The sequence below is a fragment of the Fringilla coelebs genome, assembly GCF_963513975.1.
Source record: "Fringilla coelebs genome assembly, chromosome: 3".
NCBI classification, from domain to species: domain Eukaryota; kingdom Metazoa; phylum Chordata; class Aves; order Passeriformes; family Fringillidae; genus Fringilla; species Fringilla coelebs.
The window spans coordinates 2,302,502-2,315,691 of record NC_140030.1 but is presented as its reverse complement, the minus strand read 5'-3'; the positions used below and the strand labels follow the sequence as shown (position 1 = coordinate 2,315,691).

The following is a 13,190-nucleotide window of genomic DNA, read 5'->3' as shown; positions in this document are numbered from 1 at the left end:
GAATCCTGGAGGGGATCCTGGAGGGAATGATCCTGGAGGGGATCCTGCAGGGAATGCTGGAGGGAACCCTGGAGGGAATCCTGGAGGGGATGATCCTGGAGGGAATATTGGAGGGAATGATCCTGGAGGGAATGATCTTGGAGGGAATATTGGAGGGGATCCTGGAGAGAATCCTGGAGGGAATCATGGAGGAAAATATTGGAGGGGATCCTGCAGGGAATATCAGAGGGAATCCTGGAGGGGATCCTGGAGAGAATCCCAGAGGGGATCCTGCAGGGAATATTGGAGTAGATCCTGGAGGGAATCCTGGAGGAAAATATTGGAGAGAATCCTGGAGGGAATGATCCTGGAGGGAATCTCGGAGGGAATGATCCTGGAGGGAATCCTGCAGAGGATCCTGGAGGGAATATTGGAGGGAATCCCAGAGGGGATCCTGCAGGGAATCCTGAAGGGGATCCTGGAGGGAATCCCAGAGGGAATCATGGAGGGGATCCTGGAGGAAATGATCCTGGAGGGAATATTGGAGGGGATCCTGGAGGGAATCATGGAGGGAATCATGGAGGAAAATATTGGAGACAATCCTGGAAGGGAATATTGGAGGGAATCCTGGAGGGAATCCTGGAGGGAATCATGGAGGGAATCATGGAGAGGATCCTGGAGGGAATCCTGGAGGGAATGATCCTGGAGGGAATCTTGGAGGGAATCCTGGAGCCAATCCTGCAGGGAATCCTGGAGGGATTCCAGGAGGGGATCCTGGAGGGAATCCCGGCTCCATCCCCCCTTTCCCCCCACCCTCCCTCCAGGTGAATCCGTTTCTTTCCCTTCCCCCGGGTTTGTTTCCCGCTCCCCATTCCCGGCCGGTGCCTCCCAGGCCGGGCTCTCAGGGAATGCGGGAACGCCGCGGGAGGGATCCCCGGAAATGCGGCAGGAATTCCGGAATTCTGCCGGGGCTGGGGTAAGGGCAGGGCTGGAAAACCCTTCCTGTCAAAAAAAACCAGGGAAAATTTCCATTTCCAGCTCCCCTGAGGGTTTCTCCTCATACCCTGCACATCCAAGGGATTTTTTCCTGGAATTTTGGGTGATTCTTTACGGGTTTTGCTCCATGAGGACGAGAATTCCGACTCTTGGGAATTCCTTACGTCCATGGGGCAGCAGCCTGGAGCTGCTGACAGCCAGAGGAAAGGAAATTTCAAGGAAAGGAAATTTCAAGGAAATTTCAAGGAAATTTCAAGGAAATTTCAAGGAAATTTCAAGGAAAGGAAAGGAAATTTCAAGGAAAGGAAATTTCAAGGAAATTTCAAGGAAAGGAAATTTCAAGGAAAGGAAAGGAAAGGAAATTTCAAGGAAAGGAAATTTCAAGGAAAGGAAATTTCAAGGAAAGGAAATTTCAAGGAAAGGAAAGGAAAGGAAAGGAAAGGAAAGGAAAGGAAAGGAAAGGAAAGGAGAAAAAAGGGGAAGAGAAGGAAAATGGGAAGGAAAAGGGGAGAATCCTCTCCATGGGTTTGAGCCCCACGGCCTCACCCAGAGCCCGCAGAGAAACCCCAAATCTCCCCCCAAACCCCAAATCTCCTCCCAAACCCCAAATCTCCACCCAAACCCCAAATCTCCTCCCAAACCCCAAATCTCCCCCCAAACCCCAAATCTCCTCCCAAACCCCAAATCTCCACCCAAACCCCAAATCTTCCCCCAAACCCCAAATCTCCCCCCAAACCCCAAATCTCCCCCCAAACCCCAAATCTTCACCCAAACCCCAAATCTCCACCCAAACCTTCCCATTCCTGCCCTCGGGAATGCAGCTCCTCCCTCCCCTCCGGAAGGGCTCGGGCCGTGGGAGCCTTCCCTCCAGGGAAACCAAAGCCACCAAAATCCATCAGAATCCATCAGAATCCATCAGAATCCACCCAAAATCCACCCAAAATCCACCCAAAATCCATCCAAAATCCATCAAAATCCCTCCAAAATCCATCCAAATCCACCCAAAATCCACCAGAATCCATCAGAATCCAGCCAAATCCACCCAAAATTCATCCAAAGTCCATCAAAATCCATCCAAATCCATCCAAAATCACCCAAAATCCACCCAGAATCCATGAGAATCCACCCCAAATCCATCCGAATCCATAAGAATCCATCAGAATCCAGCCAAATCCATCCAAAATCCATCCAAATCCATCATAATCCAGCCAAAACCATCCAGAATCCACTCAAAATCCATCAGAATCCATCCAAATCCTTTCAAAATCCACCCAAATCCACCAAAATTCATCAAAACCCACCCAAAATCTATCCAAATCCACCCAAAATCCATCCAAAATCCATCATAATCCACCCCAAATCCATAAAAATCCATCAAAATCCACCCAAAATCCATCCAAATCCACCCAAAATTCATCCAAAATCCATCAAAATCCATCAAAATCCATCTTAATCCAGCCAAAATCCATCAAAATCCACCAGAATCCATCAGAATCCAGCCAAATCAGCCAAATCCACCCAAAATTCCCCCAAAATCCATCAAAATCCACCCAAAATCCACCCAAAATCTACCCAAATCCACCCAGAATCCATCAGAATCCACCCCAAATCCATCCAAATTCCATCACAATCCATCCAAATCCATCAGAATCCACCCAAATCCACCCCAAATCCATCCAAAATCCACCAGAATCCATCAGAATCCACCCAAAATCCACCCAAAATCCATCCAAATCCACCCAAATCCAAAAATCAATGTTAAAAAACTGCAATTCAATATCTGCAAAAACTGCAGTGAAACCCTGGAAAATTCCAATTAAACAACAACAACAAAAAAAATTCAGATTAAACACCAAAAAACTCCAATAAACACCAAAAAAAAATCCAATTCAATACTGGAAAAAATTCTGATTAAACACCAAAAAATACCCAATTAACCACCAAAAAAACTGCAGTTAAACACAGAAAAAATTCCAGTTAAACACCAAAAAAACCCCTGCAATTAAACACTGGAAAATTCCAATTAAACACCACAAAAAACCTGCAATTAAACACCAAAAAATCTCCAATTAAACACCAAAAAAATTCAGATTAAAACACAAAAAACTCCAATAAACGCCAAAAAAACTCCAATTCAACACTGAAAAACTCCAGTTAAACACTGGAAAAAATTCTGATTAAACACCAAAGAAACTCCAATAAAACACCAAAAAATCTCCAATTAAAAACCAAAATATCTCCGAGGAAACACTGAAAAAAAATTCTGGGTAAACACCAAAAAAACTCCAGTTAAGCACAGAAATATTTCCAATTAAATACAAAAAAAACTCCAATTAAATATCATAAAAACTCCAATGAAACACTGAAAAATTCCCAGTAAATGTAAAAAAAAATTCCAATTGAACACTGAAAAATCCCCCTTAAACACCATAAAAAATTCAGATTAAACACCAAATGAAATTCTGATTAAACACCAAAAAAACTCCAATAAACACCAAAAAAATTCCAATTAAACGCTGAAAAATTCCCCTTAAATGCACAAAAAAAATTCAGATTAAACACCCAAAAAATTCCAATTAAATACCCAAAAAATTCCAATTAAACACCAAAAAATTCCAATTAAACACCCAAAAAATTCCTATTTATCACCAAAAAAATTCCCATTTTTCACCCAGAAACCCCCAAAAATTCCCAATAAATGGAATTTCAGAGGAGGAACAGAAACATCAACACAGCAAAAATTTGGATTAAAAAATCAGATTTTTTGGGGGTTTTTTTTGGTTTTTTGGGAGTTGCCCTGGGTACAAATAAATAAAAATTTTGTCCATGGAAGGAAAAGAGAGAAAATCTGAATTTCCAGATGGAAAAAAAAATGGGAATCGGCCCCGGGAGGGAAATTCCGGATCCTGCCGGGAGTCAAAGCCTGAAAAGGAGAAAAAAATTAAAGAAAAATTCAAAATTTAATTCAGGGAAAAAAATTCCATTTTTGGGGGGTTTAATCTCATTTTTAGGGGTGTTTAATCTCATTTTTTTGGGGTTTTAATTCCATTTTTTTGGGGTTTTATTCCCATTTTTGCGGGGTTTTAATCCCATTTTTAGGGGTTTAAATTCCATTTTCAGGGGGCTTTAATCCCATTTTTTGGGGGGTTTTAATCCCATTTTTAGGGGGCTTTAATCCCTTTTTTGGGGGTTTTATTCCCATTTTTTGGTGGTTTTAATTCGATTTTTAGGGGATTCATTTCCATTTTAGGGGGGTTTTAATCCCATTTTTAAGGGGTTTTATTCCTATTTTTTGGTGGTTTAATTCCATTTTTAAGGGGTTTTATTCCCATTTTTGCAGCGTTTTAATCCCATTTTTAGGGGGTTTTAATTCCATTTTTTTGTGGTTTTAATCCCATTTTTAGGGGGCTTTAATTCCATTTTTTGGGGGGTTTTAGTTCCATTTTGAGAGGGTTTTAATCCCATTTTTAAGGGGTTTTATTCCCATTTTTGGGGGGTTTTAATCCCATTTTTAGAGGGCTTAAATTCCATTTTCGAGGGTTTTTATTCCAATTTTTTGGTGGTTTTAATTCCATTTTTAGTTTTTTTTTTCCCATTTTTAGATGGTTTTAATCCCATTTTTGGGGTTTTTATTTCCCATTTTTGGGGGTTTTATTCCCATTTTTAGGAGGTTTTAATCACATTTTTAAGGGGTTTTATTCCCATTTTTGCAGGGTTTTAATTCCATTTTTTAGGGGTTTAAATTCCATTTTCAGGGCGCTTTAATTCCATTTTTTAGGGGGCTTTAATCCCTTTTTTGGGGTGTTTAATCCCATTTTTGCGTGTTTTTAATCCCATTTTTAGGGGGTTTTAATTCCATTTTTGGGGGGTTTAAATCCCATTTTTAGGGGGTTTAAATCCCATTTTTGTGGGGTTTTAATTCCATTTTTAGGGGGTTTTAATCCCATTTTTAAGGGGTTTTATTCCCATTTTTTGGTGTTTTTAATTCCAGTTTCTGGGTGTTTTAATCCCATTTTTGTGGATTTTTATCCCATTTTTTGGGAGTTTTAAACCCATTTTAAGAGGGCCTTAATTCCATTTTTAGGGGTTTTTAGCCCATTTTTGGGGGGTTTTAATTCCATTTTTAAGAGGCTTTATTCCCATTTTTTAATGGTTTGAATTCCATTTTTTAAGGGATTTTATCCCATTTTTTGGGGGGTTTTCATCCCATTTTAAGGGGTTTTACTCCCATTTGGGGGGGGTTTTATTCCCATTTATAGGGGGCTTTAATTCCATTTTCAAGGGATTTTATTCCCATTTTTGGGGGTTTTAATTCCAATTTAGTGGGGTTTAATCCCATTTTTAGTGGGTTTTAATTCCATTTATTGAGGGGTTTTATTCCCATTTTTAGAGGGTTTTAATCCCATTTTTAGAGGGTTTTATTCCCATTTTTAGAGGGTTTTATTCCCTTTTTTTTTGGGGAATTTTGGAATTTTTTGAGGCTTTGATGTTTTCTTCAGGATTTCCATGGAGGAATTGAATCAAAAAATAAAAATAAAAATCTTTGGGAATGAATTTTCCAGATTTTCCAGGGAATTCTGGGGCTCCCCAAATCCAGGAGACTCCTCTGGAACCAACCCAGGATTTTTGGAATTGACCAAAAAAAGGAGAAAAAGCTGAGAAAAAAAATCAGGATTTTTTTCCAATTGAGTTCATTAAAATCAATCCATGGATCTGAGTTGGTCTCACACAAAAAATCAGGAATTTTTTTTCCCCGATTCCAAATTTTCTTCACCCGTTAAAAAGGCAAAAAAATCCTCAAAATTCAACCAAAATTTGGTCCAAAATCCTTAAAACTCCACCAAAATTCTGTCCAAAATCCTCAAAACTCAAAGTTTGGCCAAAAATTTCTTAAAACTCAACCAAAGTTTTATCCAAAATCCTCAAAACTCAACCAAAGTTTAGTGAAAAAATTCTCAAATCTCAACCAAAGTTTGGTCCAAAATCCTCAAAACTCAGCCCAACTTTGGTCAAAAATTCTTAAAATTCAACCAAATTTTGTCAAACTCAACCGAACTTTAGTGAAAAAATCCTCAAATCTCGATCAAAGTTTGGTCCAAAATCCTCAAAACTTGGCTGAAATTTTTGTCAAAAATGTTTAAAACTCGACCAAACTTTGCCAAAGCCTTTTCTGCTGCTTTGGGTTTTTCCCAGGGTGATTTTCCCGGTGGCTCCAGGTCCTGCCCTGGAGATTCCCCATCCCTGGAGCTCGGCCTCACCTCCCGCCCTCGGAGCTCGGGCTCACCTCCCGCTCTCGGAGCTCACCTCCCGCTCGCGGAGCTCGGGCTCACCTCCCGCTCGCGGAGCTCAGGCTCACCTCCCGCCCTCGGAGCTCACCTCCCGCCCTCGGAGCTCCCGCCCTCGGAGCTCACCTCCCGCCCTCGGAGCTCCCGCCCTCGGAGCTCACCTCCCGCTCCCGGAGCCCAGGCTCACCTCCTGCCCTCGGAGCTCGGCCTCACCTCCCGCCCTCGGAGCTCACCTCCCGCCCTCGGAGCTCGGCCTCACCTCCCGCTCTCGGGGGTCACCTCCCGCTCTCGGAGCTCACCTCCCGCTCCCAGAGCTCGGCCTCACCTCCCGCTCTCGGAGCTCACCTCCCGCTCCCGGAGCTCGGCCTCACCTCCCGCCCTTGGAGCTCACCTCCCGCTCCCGGAGGTCAGCCTCACCTCCCGCTCTCGGAGCTCGGCCTCACCTCCCGCCCTCGGAGCTCGGCCTCACCTCCCGCCCTCGGAGCTCACCTCCCGCTCCCGGAGCTCGGCCTCACCTCCCGCTCTCGGAGCTCGGCCTCACCTCCCGCCCTCGGAGCTCACCTCCTGCCCTTGGAGCTCACCTCCCGCTCCCGGAGCTCGGGCTCACCTCCCGCTCTCGGAGCTCAGGCTCACCTCCCGCTCTCGGAGCTCGGGCTCACCTCCCGCTCTCGGAGCTCACCTCCCGCTCCAGGTGACCATTCCCGAGGCCCTGAAGAGGGCTCTGAGGAATCCCTGCATTCCTCCCTTCTCCAGGTGACCATTCCCAAGGCCCTGAAAAGAGCTCTGAGGAATCCCTGCATCCTTCCCTTCCCCGAGCCGGACACCCCCGCCCCCTCAGCCCACACCTCCCTCCATGCCCACCTTGACCACGGGCCCGGCGCGGCCGTGCGCCACCAGGATGTTGTCGGCCTTGAGGTCGCGGTGCACGACGCGCCGGCGGTGCAGGAAGGCCAGGGCGCCGCTCAGCCGCCGCATGAAGCTGCCGTGGAGGCGCCAGCAGGAACTCGTTCATGGTGCCGCCCTCGGCTCGGCGCAGCTCCGGCCCTTCAGGCACGTCTGCACCAGCAGCAGGTGGCCGCCCGAGCCGCGGCTCTCCAGGGGCTGCAAGAGGCGGCCGCGCTGCAGGACGCACTCCTCCAGCCGGATCACCTTCTGGTGCTGCCCCCAGAGCTCCTGCAGGGCCCAGAGCTCCTGCAGGGCCAGCTCCGCGTTCTCGGGGACGTTGCAGGGCATCCTCTTGACGGCCACTCGCCGCTCGGTGCGGTTGGCCACGGCCTCGTAAACCCCGCCGTAGCTGCCGCGCCCCACCTCCCGCAGGACGCTGTACTCGGCCTCCTCCTCGGCCATTCCGCCCGGGAATCAGGGCCGGGTGGGACTCATGGCAGCAAAACCTGGCAGAGAGAAAAAACAAAATAAACTTTGCGACTCAAACTCTCCTTCTCCAGACGGTTTCCTGAGGAGAGGCGGCCGCTGCCATATCCATGGTAACTCGGCGGGATCCGGCCGCCCGGGGAGTGCCATCGATCCGGCCCCGGCGCGGGGGGCTGCGGGAGGAAGGAGCAGGGCTCTGCGGGCACGCTCCCTGCACGGGGGGCAGAGCGAGGGCCGGACCTCCTGGGCCACCGGAATCGACTTTTCAATCAACCGAGCTGGCCACAAGCGCTGCCTGGGCTCTGTGTCACGGCCCCGCTCTCCCAGCGCCAATTCCCTGCTCCTCGTCCCTCTCCCCACCCCTTCACAAGCTCACTCCAAATTTCAGCTTCCCGCTCCCAGACCCTCATTCCGGGTTATTCCTCTCTCCATTATCCACTGCAATCCTTCCTTCCCTGCTTCCTTCATTCCCCTTCTCCCTGTGCTCCTTGACACCATCCCATATTTATCCCTAAAACCACATTAGTTCCTACCCCAATCCCTCAATCCTTCCCCTCTTGAACTTCTTACCCCACCTGCTGCTGCTGCTGATGCCATCAAAGCCCCCATTCCCAAATCCCCCTCCTTCCCCAAAGCTCCTTTCCCCAATCCCATTTTTCCACTCAGCTCTCAGCCCCTCACTCCATTCCAGAGCAGCTCCAAAACCCAACTTCCAATAAAAAAACACCCCACTCAATCCTTCCCCTTCCCCTCCCGCTGTCCTTCAGCCCCAGCTCCTCCAACACCTCAGGACCCCCTGCCCACCTCAACCTCCAGGCCCCTTCCTCCCCTCCACCACCTCCTTCCTCAGGCCCAGCTCTTCCCCATTTCTCTCCCAAGACCCCTTGGCCACCTCAGGTCCCTTGGTCACCTCACCCCCAGCCCCTTTTCCACCCTCACTCACCACTCCCTCACTCTTTCCCTGCCTCTTGCTTAAAGCTTCTTCCCCTCCCAGCCAAGTCCTTGTCCCCTTCCCCAGCTCCAGCAGCCCCTCAGGCCCAGCTCCCCCCAGGATCTCACCTAAACCCCTTCCCCTTCCCCATCTCAGCCCCGTTTCCTTATTATTTACAAATAATTCCTATTTCTAAATAGGAAATTTCCTATTTCTCCAGCAGCCCCTCAGGCCCAGCTCCCCCCAGGATCTCCCCTATTCCCCCTCCCCAGCCAAACCCCGTCCCCTTCCCCACCTCAGCCCTTTCCCAATCCTAACTCCGCTCCCTTCCACCATTCCGTCACTCCCAGCTTCTCCCTGCTCCTTTCCTAAGAGCCTCAGAGCCTTCTCCTCACCCTCAGGCAGAGCGGAGCGGCTTGGCCGCCTCAGCCCCTTCCCCACCATGCCCTCAGCCCCGGCACTCACAGCGTTCGGGCCGGGCAGGTTCCCCTTCAGTCCGGCTCCCCCTCAGCCCGGTTTCCCTCAGCCCGGCTCCCCTCAGCCCGGCTCCCCTCAGCCCCGTTCCCCTCAGCCCCGTTCCCCTCAGCCCCGCTCCCCTCAGCCCGGCTCCCCTCAGCCCGGCTCCCCTCAGCCCGGTTCCCCTCAGCCCGGCTCCCTTCAGCCCCGTTCCCCTGAGCCCGGTTCCCCCTCAGCCCCGTTCCCCTCAGCCCCGTTCCCCTCAGCGCCGTTCCCCTCAGCGCCGTTCCCCTCAGCCCGGCTCTCCTCAGCCCGGCACCCCTCACAGCCCGGCTCCCCTCAGCCCCGCTCCCCTCAGCCCCGCTCCCCTCAGCCCGGTTCCCCTCAGCCCGGTTCCCCTCAGCCCGGCTCCCCTCAGCCCCGTTCCCCTCAGCCCGGCTCCCCTCAGCCCCGCTCCCCTCAGCCCCGCTCCCCTCAGCCCGGTTCCCCTCAGCCCGGTTCCCCTCAGCCCGGCTCCCCTCAGCCCCGTTCCCCTCAGCCCGGCTCCCTCAGCCCGGTTCCCCTCAGCCCGGTTCCCCTCAGCCCGGTTCCCCCTCAGCCCGGTTCCCCTCAGCCCGGTTCCCCTCAGCCCCGTTCCCCTCAGCCCCGTTCCCCTCGGCCCGGCTCCCCTCAGCCCAGCTCCCTCAGCCCGGCTCCCCTCAGCCCCGTTCCCCTCAGCCCCAGCACTCGCAGCCGCTTGCCCGAAGCCCCTCGGGCCGGTTCCCTTCAGCTCCAGCTCACTCCGGTTCTCATCGGGCCGGTTCCGCTCACTCCGGTTGCCCTGGGCCGGGCCGGTTCCGCTCACTCCGCTTCCACTCACTCCGGTTGCCCTGGGCCGGGCCGGTTCCGCTCACTCCGGTTCCGCTCACTCCGGTTCCCCTGGGCCGGGCCGGGCCGGTTCCGCTCACTCCGGTTCCGCTCACTCCGGTTGCCCTGGGCCGGGCCGGTTCCGCTCACTCCGGTTCCGCTCACTCCGGTTCCGCTCACTCCGATTGCCCTGGGCCGGGCCGGTTCCGCTCACTCCGGTTCCGCTCACTCCGGTTCCGCTCACTCCGGTTGCCCTGGGCCGGGCCGGTTCCGCTCACTCCGGTTCCGCTCACTCCGGTTCCCCTGGGCCGGGCCGGGCCGGTTCCGCTCACTCCGGTTCCGCTCACTCCGGTTGCCCTGGGCCGGGCCGGTTCCGCTCACTCCGGTTCCGCTCACTCCGGTTCCGCTCACTCCGATTGCCCTGGGCCGGGCCGGTTCCGCTCACTCCGGTTCCGCTCACTCCGGTTCCCCTGGGCCGGGCCGGTTCCGCTCACTCCGGTTCCGCTCCCTCCGGTTGCCCTGGGCCGTTGCCCCGCCCCCTCTCACCGGTGCCGCTCGCGCCGAACTCTCCGACCGCCGCAATTCCCGCCACGGCCTCTAACCCCGCCCACCACCCGCCTCTCAGCCAATCAACGAACGCATCCTCCTCCGCGCTCCGGCAAGGGGCAGCGCTGCGCGTGCGCAATGGCTGTGCTAAGTGATAAACTACAACTCCCGGCAGCCTCTGCGGCCGGCGGCGGATGCGCGCTGAGGACAAATCTCTGCAAAACGCGCGGCGCGTGCGAGGAGCGCCGGGCTGTGATTTCTACGTCCGTCCGTCCTTCTGTCCCTTTGTCCTTCTGTCCCTCTGTCCCTTTGTCCGGCGACGCGAACGGACGAGGCAGGGGAATGCAGCGTCGGTTTATTTAAAAAAAAAAAAAAATTAAATAAATTTATAAATAAATGTAACTACCATAAATATAGACATAAATATAAATATAAATTAAAGATAAAAATAATAAAATCCTGGAATTTGGGGATGTTTGGACTCGGGAGAAATTAAAACCCTTCTCATTCCAACCCCAGCACTTCCCACTATCCCAAAATTCCAGCCCTGGGGAATTCCCAGCTCTTCTCCTAATTCCCAGGATTTTGGGGCAGTGCAAATGCGATTTTTTTATTTTTCTTTTCCCACCCAATTTCCTATTTCCCGAAATTTCACATCCTTTAAAGGAGCATTAATTTTCTAACTAAAATTAAATTTTTAATTAAAAATTTTTTCATTTTAATGCCTCGATTTTCCCAGAACTTGGAGGAATTTTCAGATATTCCATTTCCAACCATTCCTGGATTTGGTCATCCCCAATTTGGGTAAAAACAGGAATTATTTAAAACGCTAATTAATCGGGTTTCAATTATAATTAAACTCCCTTTAAACGATCATTAAGTCAGGTTAAAATCTTTTCTCTCTCAAAGGACCCAAAAATCGCCGGGTTTGGGGTTTTTTTTGGGGGGGGGATTATTCCCAAGGATTCTCTGGGAATTCCAGCCAGGAATTCCTGGAATTCCTCCCCAAATCCCTCCCAGATTTTTTTTTTTTTTTTGGGGAACTTTTTGGGATTTGACTTTTCTGCAGGATTTGGGGATATTTTTGGGATGGGGATTTGGGGTCATTTTTCTGGGATTTGGGGTTTTTTTTGGGATACCCCAGGAATTCCTCCCCAAATCCCATTTCCCCTTTCCCAGGGAATTCCCTCCATTCCCACACTGGCATTGGATCCATCCCCATCCCAGCTCCTCTCTGGGAAGGAATTTTGGGAATTCCCTGGGAATTCAGGACTCCAGGCAGGGTCTCCCTTCCCTTTTCCATCCCTGAATCCCATAAAAACCCCCGGGGGTGGATCCTGAGTGTCCTGGATCCCAGAATCCCGGAATTCTCTGGATGGGATCCATGGAGCTTCGATCCCAGGTGGATCCAAACCCTCTGGAATGAAAAATTCCAGAGGAGCAATTCCCAATTTAAACCAGGAATGCTGAAAACACAAATTGACATTTTTCCCTCCTCACCCCCAGCTCGGATCCCTCCCAGAAATTTGGGGAGAAAAGGAATTTTTTTGGCAATAAACCCCTCAAAAAATGGCAATTTTGGGAATGGAGAGGCTGGGAAATGATCCCAAAAAAGGAGAAAAAAATCCAGGGAATTCTTGACAGCCCAGGGGTTTTGGGAAGAGCTGGAGCAACGTTTTTAATGAAAATGGGGTTTTTTAAAGGAAAAAAATGAATTTAAATTAATTTTGTTGTTTTTTTATTTTTAATGTGTTGGGATCTCCCGGGAACGCGCTGGGGCCGGCACGGGGAGAGTGCCCAGCCCTGGAAACTTCCCAAAAAATTCCCAAATCCCGGCTCCCATCCCACCCTGTGTTCCCCAAAAATTCCCAAATCCCGGCTCTTGACCTGCTCTTTTTCAGTTCCCAATTCCTGATTCCCTATTCCCAATTCCCCATTCCCAGTTCCCTGTTCCCAATTCCCCATTCCCAAATCCCAGTTCCCCATTCCCAATTCCTGATTCCCTATTTCCAATTCCCAGTTCCCATTTCCCATTTCCCTATTCCCTATTCCCTATTCCTGATTCCCTATTCCCAGTTCCTTATTCCCTATTCCCAATTCCCTATTCCTGATTCCCAATTCCCCATTCCCAAATCCCTGTTCCCAGTTCCCCATTCCCAATTCCCAGTTCCCCATTCTTAAATCCCAAATCCCGACTCCCCATTCCCAGTTCCCAATTCTCAATTCCTTATTCCCAATTCCTAATTCCCAATTTCCAGTTCCCCATTCCCTATTCCCAATTCCCAAATCCCTATTCCCAATTCCCAGTTTCCAATTCTCAATTCTCTATTCCCAATTCCCAGTAACAAACTCCCTGTTCCCAGTTCCCCATTCCCAAATGCCAAATCCCACATCCCAGTTCCCAATTCCCAATTCCCCATTCCCAGTTCCCCATTCCCCATTCCCAGTTCCCCATTCCCAAATCCCCATTCCCAGTTCCCCATTCCCAGTTCCCCATTCCCCATTCCCAGTTCCCCATTCCCCATTCCCCATTCCCCATTCCCCATTCCCCATTCCCAGTTCCCCATTCCCCATTCCCCATTCCCCATTCCCAGTTCCCCATTCCCCATTCCCCATTCCCCATTCCCCATTCCCAGTTCCCCATTCCCCATTCCCAGTTCCCCATTCCCCATTCCCCATTCCCCATTCCCCATTCCCCATTTCCAGTTCCCCATTCCCAATTCCCAGTTCCCCATTCCCCGTTCCCAGTTCCCCATTCCCCATTCCCCATTCCCAGTTCC

General features: G+C 50.5%; 1 protein-coding gene across 1 annotated transcript; it reads right to left on the bottom strand.

Annotated features, from left to right (window-relative positions):
* Positions 1–7,094: 7,094 nt before the first annotated feature.
* LOC311151304 (serine/threonine-protein kinase pdik1l-B-like) lies at positions 7,095–7,607 on the bottom strand (the record flags this gene model as incomplete). The annotated part of the gene is made up of 2 exons (XM_084201654.1): positions 7,095–7,239; positions 7,315–7,607. The coding sequence occupies 2 exons, from the start codon at positions 7,605–7,607 to the stop codon at positions 7,095–7,097; spliced, it is 438 nt and encodes a 145-aa protein (XP_084057780.1).
* Positions 7,608–13,190: the final 5,583 nt, after the last annotated feature.